General features: G+C 56.9%; 1 protein-coding gene across 1 annotated transcript; it reads right to left on the bottom strand.

Annotated features, from left to right (window-relative positions):
- Positions 1-288: 288 nt before the first annotated feature.
- LHX1 (LIM homeobox 1) lies at positions 289-7,519 on the bottom strand. The gene is made up of 5 exons (XM_074922662.1): positions 6,484-7,519; positions 5,182-5,408; positions 4,564-4,841; positions 3,678-3,843; positions 289-3,242 (listed from the first exon to the last, which is right to left on the bottom strand). The coding sequence occupies exons 1-5, from the start codon at positions 6,651-6,653 to the stop codon at positions 2,863-2,865; spliced, it is 1,221 nt and encodes a 406-aa protein (XP_074778763.1). The 5' UTR covers positions 6,654-7,519; the 3' UTR covers positions 289-2,862.
- Between the last annotated feature and the right edge of the window lie 4,963 nt (positions 7,520-12,482).

Genomic DNA, 12,482 nt, shown 5'->3' on the forward strand with positions numbered 1-12,482 from the left:
TGAAATTTTCATTTAAAATAATTGATTCAACCATAAACCAACAGCATAGACCAGAAGTGCGAGCAGCAACATTTATCAATAGCACTTGCCCAGATAAGTAAAAGTTTGTAATAAATAGATCACCCGTTACTGTGCTTATATAAATGCAAAACAGAGCAACAAAACAGAGCAACAATACAAAAGACAAATAAATGAGTTAGACACGGAGTCCATGAGTTTAAGAAGTCTCCCCTGTATTTAATAAAGCATGAATTTTTTTTTAGAAACACTAACAGATCCCTTGCAGATAGTTTTTTATCTTTATATTATTATATAAGACATTTTGTGTTTAAAGTGAACTATTGCTTCATCTAGGCGGCCCCTCTGCTGGGCATAGAAACTAGATTGTGAACAAAATAAAAAATCACCATTGGAAATTACAAATCATACAACTTTAAAGCATTTTGATATCCCCCCCCGCCCTTAGTCCAAAGAGATAAATAACTGAATCGCTGGGAATGTAGAAGTCTGCGTTTTAGCGTAAATTTCTGTGTCTACGTAAAATAAAAAAGAAGCCAGCCAGAATCACGATTAGCTGAGAGATGAAGGAAAATATGCAATTATCGTTCATCCCGGTCTATTAGCTCAGCAGGTGGAAAACACTGAAACCAGTGACTGCTCAGAACCGAACCTAATTCTTTGCTTCTAACACAGGTCAAAGTCCTCTCGGAATCAGTGAGACTTTTGCTTCTGAAGAACTGAGTATTTGGGATTCTGCAATCATTTATAATTAAAACATTAAATCTGTCATTTCACACAGTTCCAGAGGGGTTTTTTGTTTCATTTTTCTCCAAGAAAATGAGTAGGTATCTAGTGCAAAGCAAAATATTCTGCCCCGCTGCCCTTCAGAGAACTTCACATATACCAAACGCTATTAAACAATTGACTTTGCATCAGCTCTATGAAAGGATTAAAATTACTTTCACGACATTGAGGTTATGCTGTGTTCAAAACCACCCAATTAGAAAAAAAAAAAAAATTACCTTTGGAGAATAAATTTAACTAAAACCAGACCAGTTAAAAACTGTACGTTTGCAAGCTTTTTACGTTTACAGTACATTTTTGTTTATGCATAAAATAAGCATTTTTGAATATGTTTTCTCCTAGCATAGACCAAGAACAGGTTAATATATTTAACAATTTGATTGGTTTCCAATTTGAAATTTAACGTACAGCATCAGGTATTATTTGTGCTTCAACAACTGAGCCTGCAGATGGAAGGAAAGGCTGGAGCTGCCACTGACTGCTATCTGCATCGACACCAGGGCTTCGACTTCTACCACAGCAAAAGAGCTATACAGGATTATCAGCAGAGTAGATCATTCTTTCTCAGGGCTATTTTACTCAAGAGAATCCATTTAAAACTGCTTAAAACATCAAATGAAACACAAGTTATCTAAACATCAGATTTTCTAATTTTATTAAAAACGCACAAATTTTATCCAACATGTTTTCTTTCATACAGTGAATGGTCTAATATGCACTGGAGGTCACACAAGCTTAGGTTTATTAGAACAATAAAAGACATATGAGAAATTTAATATATAAAGAAAAAAGTAGCAGCTGTTGACTGCATATTTGACCATAAAATTTAAATATTTTGGACTTTATTTTAAAGACACAAAAATAAAACCTGTGTGGGTCTATATTAGTCATATTAACAATTCCATGAATGTTCAACAGGACTAAAAATTAGCAAAGATGGGTTTTTTTGTTTTTTTGTTTTTTTTTTTAACCTTGTAACACTTTTTAAACACCTTCTCGGGTTGCTGGTGCAAAGCACCTTACAGTATTTGTGCTATATATTTACTTTATTTGGCAACTGTCTGGGTTTCGTGGGGTTTTTTTCTTTGCCTTCTGTAAACAACACCTTTTACAAACTAGCACAGTGAACCACAAGCCCTGCAATCTGTTATAACATCTACAGAAAAGAAAATGAACTATTTTGGTTGGTTGCTCAAAATATTTTGCTTTTGAACAAGAGGTTCTAAAACAGGATTTATTAGTAAAACATTGAACTCCTGAATTTAACATTAGACGTAAACAGTTGACTGTTTTTAGTTCAATAGAGTCTTTTTGTTTAGCTTTTCTCTCTCTGTGAAGGTAGAATACTTTTTGTTTGTTTGTCTGTTTTCAAGTCATTTTCGTTAGAGGTCTGGGTGGTGACCTTTGCTATGATGAGGAGGTTTTGTACGTGTAGCTTTGTGAAGGTAGAAGAGTTGGTGCTGAGGGCTTAACATTTAGTATTTGCTATTTTGGAAAACAAAACAAAAACAGAGGAAAAAGAAAGTTGTCCCACCTGATAGTCAGCAGGCTGAAATGGCTGAAGCTAAAAAGAGTTTCTTGCTGTCGAACTTTCTGAGAGACAAAAATTAACAAACAAATTCATAATGCCAGAACCATCCTTAACCGGGAACGCTAGAGTTCTTGAAGCTTTTTTTCCCCCTTTTCTTTGACCTTTCCTTCATTCAATTATTAATTTTTTAAATGAGAAGTTTCTAAGGATTGTGGCTCTTAGGATGACATCCAACTTGGGTAATCAAACTTACGCCATCCTACGGTATGGCAGCACTTTACTGTACAGCTTCACCAGTTTCTTTGTCAATGGTACAAAAAAAGTCCCCTTGCTTGTTTGATACAACCATAACATGGAGATTGTCCTGGTCTAGAGCAAAGCTTGCCTTGGAGCGATTTGCATTCAGTTCGTTCCCAAGGTAATATTGTCTTAGGGCAGGAGAGATGTTATATTTATTCATTTCTGTACACCGTAACAATAAGCAGACTAGATGATCATCACTTACTTAGACCCAGTTTGTTTTAAAGCTACCACACAGCCGCTTCATTCATTTCTGGGGGATGTGACAAGTGATTGCCATAGTTAGCACCACCGTTGACGGATATCGAAGAAAATGGAGGACTGGGGCCAAAAACTTCCGCGGACATGGAGTGCAAGGACCCGGGCAGGTTGGGTTCGGGGCTGGGTGAGTCTCCTGGGGGGTGCGACATGATGTCAGTGAAGCGCTGAGCCTCACTGGAGGGGTGATGTCCGGGCAGGGGGTGGTCCATGGCCCCCAGCGGGGTGCCTGATGGCCCCGAGGAGGGCACGAAGGGGAGATCCACGGGGGTCTGAGCTTGAGACGAAGGAGGTCCTTGCGGGAAGAAATCGTAGTTGCTTCCAGGGCCGTAATACTCGCTCTGATAATCTGGTGGAGAAGGAGAGAACAGCGGGAGGGTAACACGCAGGCGGAGGAACCGTGCGGAAAAGACACGAGGATGCGCTTTGTAACGGCGGTGCTGCCGCTGGCCCCCAAAGGTCACCCGGGGCTCGCCGAACCCAGCGGGGAAACGAGCTGACGGACCCCGTCCGGTCCTCGGGGACTCCCCGCCTTCAGCGGAGCCCCCCCCGCCACCCCCCCCGCGGCGGGGGCACTGAAATGAACCGTCCGGCTCGGCCCCGGGTCCCGCCGGCACCGCGGCGACAGCAGCCCCTGCACAACTGCCCCCCCCGGGGGCGAGGAAACCCGCGGGGCTGCTCGCCCGCCTCCCCCGGGGAGGGTCGGGGGTATCGTGGGGTGCGTGGGGGTGCGGGTGTCCCCGCCGCGTCGCCGGGGGGTGGGATGGGGGGTGCCGTCACCCACCTCCGTAGAAGGAGAAGGGCCCGTTGGGGATGAGCTCCCCCGGCTCCAGGCGGTCCACCAGCGGCCGCATCCTGCGGGGGCTGCGGAAGAAGGCGTGTCGGCGGGCGCCCAGCGCGCTCAGCTGCTTCATCCGCCGCTCCTTGGAGCGCCGGTTCTGGAACCAGACCTGGGGGGCGGCGGGGGAGGCGCCGGTCACGGGAGCCGCCGTCCCGGGTGTCCCGTTCCACGGACCCGCCGACGCCCCGCGCCTCCCCCACGGACAACCCATCCCCCCACACACACACACTCCGCAGTGCCGCGCGTTTCCCCGGTGTCCTTTTCTTTTTTTTTTTTTTTTTTTTTTTTTTTTTTTTTTTTGCGGCGGGAGGAGGCTCCGGGCCGGGGTCCCCCCCGAGCCGCGCTCCTCCTCGTTTCACACGGGGCCGAACCCACGCGTGACGGCGGCCCCGCGGCTCGCCGGCTGCAGGTCAAGAATGATTGAGTTAATTCTTATTACCCTGACAAGATTAGTCCTAATTACCCTCACACTGAGACTCTCCAATCTAACCTCGTCTTTAATGGTCCTTTAACCCCCCATTACCCCCAGCGCTGCGGGTTTATAAACCTTTTAATAATTCCAGCGCGTTGCCATTCTTATTTATCCATTAACCCCTCACATTTATGGTTATTAATTTCGATACTGTTTGCAGCTTCTTTAGGACTTTCGAAAAGAGACCCGCAGCTTTGCCCCTGCCGTGGGGAGGGTGGGTGGGGGCTGCCAGGCTGACCCCATCATAACGATTTAAAACGATGGCGGGGCTCCCCCCGGCCCCGCAGCGTGCGGGCTACCGGGCGCCCGTCCCTCCTCGCCAGGGCAGCCCCCGGGGCGGCGGGGGGGTGGCGGTACCTGGATGACCCGCATGTTGAGGCCGGTCTCCTGCGCCAGCTGCTCCCTGATGTGCCGGGTGGGTTTGGGGGTGGCCGCGAAGGCGGCTTTCAGAGTCTCTAGCTGTTTGGCTTTGATGGTGGTGCGGGGTCCCCGCCGCTTGGCGCCCAGGTTCTGGTCGTCGTTTTCGTTGCTGCCCGTCTCCTTGTCGGACACGTTGGCGCTTTCCGAGTCCTTGGCGTCGTCCTGGGAAGGGTCTTGGGAGTCGGGGGACAGGCTGGGGTCACTGCCGGTGGTGGCTGCGGGAGAGGAAAAGGGGTCACGGTCAGGCTCGGGGCGGCCGCGGGGGACGGGCCGCGGTACGACCGGAGGTGAGGGGGAAAGAAAGGAGAGGGGGAAAGGAGAGAGAGGGGGAAACGTGAGAGAGGAGAAAAACGGAAGAGAAAAGGTGAGGAAAAAAGGAGAGGAGAAGGGAGAGGAGAGGAGAAAAGGAGAGGAGAAGGGAGAGGAGAGAAGGCGAAGATAAAAGGAGAGAGGAAAAGAAGGGAGAGAGGAGAAGGGAAGGGGAGGGGAAAGGACCGGCTCTCGCCCCACGGAGAAGCGGGGACTGAGCGCATCACCCCGGCCGCGCTCCCTCACCTGAATGCAGGCTGTTTTCTTTGGCAGTATTGCTGTTATTTAGGTAATCTTCTTTGCAGACAAACTTGTTTTCGTCTATGATGTAGAGCTCCTCGCCGGTGGAGAGTTGCTTGTTACACATCATACACGTAAAACAGTTCAAGTGGAACACTTTGCTCCGCGCCCTGCGGACCAGGTCGCTGGGGGAGATGCCCTGGGCACAACCCGCGCACTTGGTCCCGAAACACCTGCGGGGAGAGGCCCGGCAGCGGCTCAGCAGCGCCCGCCCGAGCCGCGGAGCCCCCTCCCGAGCCGCCCGAAGCCCGGCCCCGACGGGCGAGCGCACCGCGGCCCCGCGCCCTCCACCGCGGCCTCTGGGCGGCTGCCCCGCTCGGCCGTGTGGGGGAAAAGGCGATCAGATAAAGCACTGCTCCGCAGCCCTCGAAGGAGCGAATGCCTGAAATTATTACTTAAAAAAAAAAAAATTTAAAAAGTAAAATAAAAAAAAATTGGCCCGATCCGGGCAGGGGAGGATGGAGGGCTGAGGGATTAATGAAACACCGGGGCTGCGTTGTCCAGGGTTTCCCCTCTGCGTCCTGACACGCTGATTAACGACGCTCTAATAAACATTAAGCAGAAATTCTTCTCTGTTATTAATCGGCCCGGAGGAGCTGCCGACCCCGGCCCCGCACCGGGCCCGCTGCCCCCCGCGCTGCGCTCCGCCGGGGCCACCCCCCGGGGCCGCCGGCAGCCGGGCCGGTCCTCGCCGGGATTACCGGGGCAAGAACTACAAATAAATGTATCCCGACGGCGCTGCGGGCCGGGCCCCGCCGGGATGCGCGGGGGGAAGCGGCGGCGAGCGGGTCCCGGTCGCCTCTTCCCCTCCGCACCAACCCCCCGGCGGCGGGGCGGGGGGGGCGGTCGCTGCCCTCCGCGGCGGCCTCGGCTCGGTTTGACGGGAGGCGCTGGGCCCGCGGAGCGCTGCGCTCGGGGCCGCGGAAAGCCCCGCCGGGAAGGTGTAACCCCCCGCTCCGCAGCACCGGGCCCGGGCCGCACCCCCCCGGCCCGCTCCGCCGGTCGATAGTTGCGAGGCAACTTTGGGGCAGGGGAGCTCGGCCGAGCAACCCGACGGGGCACCCCGGGAGGGGGGGTCACCTGCAGAAAGACCACCGGCGGCGGGCGAGGGGGGAGGGAGAAGGCATTTGTGGGTCACACGGAACAACGGGGAGAAAGAGAAAAAAAAAAAAAAAAAGGGGAAAAAATGGAAGATGAAAAATGGATGTCAAGGAGCTACGGCTCCGGGCGGGGGGGTGCGGTACTTACCGAAAGAAGTCGTTTTTGCAGTAAAGCTTGCCTTCTCGCGAAAAGCATTTCTCTGTCAAATTGCATTTACATTCACAGCACTGAACACACTTCACATGCCAAGCCCTGTCCAGTACATTCAACAAAAACCGGTCCAAGATTGGCCTTTTGCAGCCCGCACAGTGAACCATTGTCTTTGGTTATTTCTGAGAGTGGGGGGTATTGGTTTCCCAGATGTCAAGAAAAAAACACACAAAAAAAAACAACAACAAAAAAAAAACCAACAAAAATTTTTTTTTTAAAAGACGACAACACCGGCGTAGGTTTGCTCTTTTTTTTTTTTTTTTGTTTTGTTTTGTTTTAAAAGCCTTGGAGAAGTGAAGGAGGAGAAAAAGAAAGGGAAGAAAAATCTTCGTTCGGGTGTCCTAGGAGGGATACACAGGAGAAACCACCCACTGCCCGAGGAGACCAGCGCTTCGACACAACCGCAGAATCCCGGCCGCTACCAACCACGACAGCAACAATGATAATAGTGACAATAAAACAACAACGACTATAAAGATCGGCGCTCATCAAAATTTAAAAAAAAAAAATAAATTAAAAAAAAAAAAAAAACCGCCAAAAAAGCGAGCGTGATGAGTTTTTCTCAGGTCTGAGGTAGAGCAGTCAGGAGTCAAAGTGCTTTTCCCAAGGAGAAATCAAAGGAGGAAAAAAAAAACCAAAAATAAAAATAAATATAAACCAAAACGAGACATGGAGACCCGACAGCGGTCAGAAGGGCTTTGCCTGCTGCCGCGGCGACATGGCCCTACGCGCCGCGGAGCGGGCCGCCGTCCTTACGCGGGGGTGGGGGGGCGGGGGGGGGCGGGGAGGGGAGGGGGGGGGCAGGCGCTCCGCAGCTCCTCGCTCCGTCCCCTCGCTCCTCTCTGCTCTTGCCCTCGACGTCTCGGCGGGACCGTCGCGCCCGGCTCCTACCTACCCCCGCGCAGCGCCCTGCGCGCTACCCGCGGCGGCCGGCCGCGTCCCCGCCGAGCCGGCACGGCATCGCCCGGCGCTGCGCGGCTTTTGTTCCGCCTCCCGCGGCGGCGGCGGCGGCCGGAGCGGCGGCGGAGGGGAGGGAGGGGAGGGAGGGAGGGAGGGCAGGAGAGCGGCGCTGCCCGCGCCGTCCCGGCAGCGCTGGGCGCTCTGCATGTTCCCGGCAGCCCCGCGGCCGCTGCCTTATGCACCGCGCGCAGACGTCACGGCCCGGCCCGGCCAATCGCCGCCGCCGTTACCGTCGACCCCCCCCCTCCCCCCCCAGTCCACCCACCCCCCCCCTCCCCTACACGCACGCAACCATCCCCCCCCGCCCCCCCAACTCCCCCCCATCCCCAACAACGCGCCCGCCGCCGGACGGGGCGTCCGCGCCCCCCTTTATAGAGCCGCCGGGGCGCCGCCGCCCGCGCCCGGCCCGCACCGAGCGGCGGACGGACGGACGGACGGACGGGCGGGCGGGCGTGCCCGGAGGCCGCGCTGCAGCGGGTAAGGTGTGTGGGTGCGCTTCGGGGGGGGTGTGGGGGGGGTGTGTGGAACGGGGCAGCTCGTGGGGTCCGGCCTCTCCCCCCGCCCCCCCCCACCGCACCCTCCCGTCGGGTCACGAATCCGTTACCGGGACCCACCGGGCGGCTCCCGCCGCCGAGCAGCGGTGCGGTTCGGTTGGGAAGCGGCGTCGAACGAGTTTTCCCGGTTTCGCCTGGTTTCCCCCCAGCAGAACCGGCGGGTCCCGGGAGCGGGGCGGGGGGGCGCGGAGCCTCCCGCGGGGCGCCTCGCCAAGAGGAAAGAAACCGCGACGGCTCTCGCTTTTCCGCGGAGAAAAAGCGCGGAGGGGCCGGGACGGCGGGACGGGCCGCTCCGAGGGGCCCGGGGTGGCGGGGAGGGGGCGGCCGGCCCCACCGCCCCCCGGCCGCCGCGGGCAGAGGGAGAACGCCGGGAATTTCGCCGGGATTCCGTTACCGGCGCTCGCAGCGCCCGGCTGGGGCCGATCGGCTCCGGTTGCCGCTGATGTACTATTTTTTTTTTCCTTTTTTTTTGGGGGGGGGGGAGGTTTTGTGAAATAAAAATTAATTTGATTTTGCCTTCCAGGGGCTCGGTTGGTCGCGGGTCGGAGGGACGCGATTTCTCTCTCCTTCGCGCTTCCCCCCCCGCTCCCGGGGTGTCACCGCCCGGGCCGGGCCCCTCCCGTTCCCTCCGCCGCTTCTCCCCTTCCCCGCGGGCTGATCGATCCGCTGGCGAGGAATTAGGAGGGAAACGGCGGATTAAACGGTTTGAGCGGTTACACACGCGGCTGCCAGGCGCGGTGGGGCGCGCACCTTCCGCGGCCGCCCCGGAGCCCGCAGCATCCCGCGCTCTTACTCACCGTCCGCGCTCTCTTTCACGTCTGGTTTTCCCCGTCCTTGAAAAAGAAAAAAAAAAAAAAAAATTGGGGGAGGGAGAAATTAGAAAATAAAAAGGAAAACGCAGGGAGGAAAAGCCCCTCCGGTGCCGGGGGGCGGATGGAGCCGGCGGGGGGGTGCGGAGCCTGCCCGGGCCGGGCGAGCCTGCGGGGCGGCCGCCGGGGCTGTCCCCGGGCCGAGGGTGCTCCTGCGGGGGTTTAAAAGCCCCGGGGGGCTGCTGCCGCGATTTGTGTTTGTCGTGTGTGTCCCCCCCCCGCCAGGTGCCCCCGCGCCGGGCCGGAGCCGGCCATCACCGCCCCGTCGGGGCCGCGCACCGGGGCTCCCCGCCGTCCCCCCGCCCAGCTGTCGGGTTCGCTTTGCCGCCGGTCGCGGGGATCAATAGAGCCCTGGGCGCCCCCCGCCCGCCCGGTCCCCCCGCATATGGGCCGCTTCTCATGCGGAGCGGGGGGGCCGGGGGTGGCCCCGCTCCGCCGCCCGGGAAGGCGACAGCTGTAGGCTGCTGCCAGGGGACCCCTTCCCTTTGACTGCGGCCCCCGGTGACATGTGTTGGTGGGGATGAATGAGGGGAAGGAGATGAGCATCTTATGTCCATCAAGCACCAGTTTTTCACAGCCTTTTTTTTTTTTCTTTTTCTTTTTTTTTTTTTTCTTCCCCCCTCCTTTCCCAGGCGTTAGCGAAAGCATCTGGTTATCCCCTGCTCCCCCTCCCCTCTCCCACCCCGACGGCTCCGCGCAGGGCCCAGGGACGCGCCGAGGGGGGTACAAACCGCTGCACCCCCCTCCCCCGGCACACGCACACCGAGGGGGGCTGCTCCCCCCAGGTGGTGAGGACCGTGGGGTGCCCTAAACTCCCCCCCCCCTCCCCGCGACCCCAACTCAGCGCAGGCGTTTGAGAGGCGAAAACACCAGCGTTATTTCAGCAAGCTCCGAAAAGAAAATCTCACCAAACCCGGGCTCCCCCAGGGCCCCCCCGGCCCGCGGGACAGCCGTGTCCCCGCGTGGGGCACCCACGGGCCGGGGAGTCCGCGAAGCCCGAGGGGAGGGGGGTGGGAAAACCCCCCCAGGCCACGGGGACGGACGGCCCGGCAGCACCCGGCCTGCCGCCACCCCCTCCTAGGGCAATGCGTCTGGGGTTTTTTGGGGGGTGTTTTTTGGGGGGGTTGTTTGTTTGTTTTCGGTGTATTTTGCGATTCGCCCGGTTCCGCTCCCGGCCGGGCTGCAGCCCCCAGCCCCGGCCGGGGTGTTGCAGAGAGAAACGGGAGAACCGGCCGCGGTGTTTCAGAGCCGAGTAACCCCAGTGGTGAAAAAGAGGGAAATTAAAAGAGTAAAAAAACCCCCCAAAATCAACCCCCAATATTCTAGAATTTATTTTAAATCTAATACAGAAGGGAAAAAAAGTCCCTTTCAGGCGCGTTTGAATTTGCATTTTATTGGTGTCGTTCCCGTCTTTTTAGTTAACCATCACCCTGGCTATCCCCAGCCCTTCTGCGCCGCTGCGCTCGGCGATGGGGTTTCTCTCTCCTCGCCGGGGCACCAGCGCTGGTCCCGGACACCGGGGCTGCTGGCGGGGACACCGGGGCTGCTGGCGGGGCTCCGCGGGCCCCCGCGGTGCGGAGCATCCCCCCTTCCCCCGCTGTTCCTTTCCCCCGAGCGAAGCCGAGGAAAAAACTTCCCTCCCGCCCGGGCACAGACATTTTCCCTACCGTGTTCGTCCCGCGGCAGCACTATTTTTTTTTTCCCCCCAATTTTTAATTGAATTTAATTTTATTTTTTCCTTCTTCTCAACCTTTCACAACGACCGCGCCCGGGATCGGTGATGCCGTCGGGCTTTCAGCGACCGGCGGAGCCACTTCCACCCCCCCCGCTGCCCCCCCACCCGCAGACCCCGGCCCCGCCGCGACCGGCAGCGTCCCCGACGGGGGGAGGCAGCCCCGAGCCCCCCCTCCGACCCCTCCGCATCCCGGCGGAGCCCTGCCCGGGGCGGAGGGGACCGCTCCGACCCGGCCCGGGCAGCGCTGCACGGAGGGGTGGACAGACCCCGTGGGGATGGGAGGGGGGGGTGTTACCCCCCCACCCAAACTTTCCCCCGCAGGAAGAGCGCCTCCGCCTGATTAAATATATCCGCGGCTAATGCACTCAACAAATATTGAAGTTAAGATGTAATTAAGCCTGTGGAACATCCCCGCGCAATAAACCCATCGCTGGACAGGATCCATCGCTGCGCGCCGCGCCAGGTTTGTTTTAAAGGCGCTTGGAAAAAAAAAATAAATCTTTAAATTATTTATTAGAGGGTCCCAGTTTATTCTGCCACACTCGGGTCGATGCTGAGGGTAAACACGCCCGGGCGGTCCCCCCCCACCTTCGGCTCCGCTCGTCTTTCCCTTTTCTTATTTATTTTTCTGCCCCCCTCCCCCTTGATTAGCCCTCCCGGGTTTCCCTCCACGTCGCTAAATGTTGTCGCTTACACTCCAAGCTCATGCATTGTTGATGGGAAATATAGTTAATAAATAATTACAAATCCGAGGTGTGCCCCCGCGTTTGACTTGAGCTGCCGGCGGAGACGGGGAAGAGCCCGCGAAGGGGCCGGGGGGGGCCCGGGGGGGGCCCGAGCCCGGCCGGGAGCGGGGCCTGGGGTGAGAGGGGCAGGGCAGGGGGGAGCCCGGGGGTGTGAGACCTGAACGGGACCCTGCAGGATGTTAAAGACAGAAAGGGCGGATAAAAGACGAATAAAAGAGAAAAGAAAGAAAAGTAAAGAGGTGGCGGGGGCGGGGGGAGACGATAAAAAAAGAGGGTGAAACAAACCCCAGGAGGATGCACCGATCCCGGCTCATCCATCTTCATTGTCTCCGTGTGTGCAAAAGCAACTCCAGTAGAAGGAAAAGCCACTATCAAAGCCATGGCTTTATTTTATATCCTATAGATCAGGAGGGAGGCAAAGCTTTATTTTCGCCCAGAGACAGATATTTTATTTCTCTCTTACGGTTTTATGTGTGAGAGATGTCAAAAAGGTAAAATAGATTGCTAATGCATAGGCAAAACGAAGCTGTTTTGGCATGCTCTGTGTCATGAGGTCTCCCAGGGAGAGCAGGCTGGGGATTTAGGGCTGATGGGGGACTCGGGGGGATTTCGGCTAAACCATCTCCCTCCATAAATCCAGCCGCCTGGTCAGCGCGGGCGGGAGAAGGAGGTTTAAAGGGGAAGAGTAGGAGCGCGGCGGAGCGGGGACCGCCTCGGGGGTGGAGGGCTTGGCGGGGGGGGGGGCCGGGCCCGGTGCGGCCCCCGGGGCGGGGGTTTCACCGCCGGTTGCGATCGTTTCTCCCGGCGGAGCCGCGGCGCTGGGGACCCGAAACACGAACGGCTCGTCCCGCCCCGTCGGTGCGCACGCCGCACCCCCAACCAGCCCCGCTCCGCTCCTCACCTCATTTGACTGGATTTTTTTTTTGGTGGGTGTGTGTGTCCCCCCCCCCAACAAGCCGCCAGCCCCCGCCCGTCGGTGTAAACGCCGCGGCTCGCTCCGGAGCGGCTCCGGCTGCCGACAGCCCCCGCCGCTCCGCGGCTGCCTCTCCAGCGGCTCTGCGAGGACCTTTTG

Source organism: Athene noctua, chromosome 19 (genome assembly GCF_965140245.1).
Source record: "Athene noctua chromosome 19, bAthNoc1.hap1.1, whole genome shotgun sequence".
In the NCBI taxonomy this organism is placed as follows: domain Eukaryota; kingdom Metazoa; phylum Chordata; class Aves; order Strigiformes; family Strigidae; genus Athene; species Athene noctua.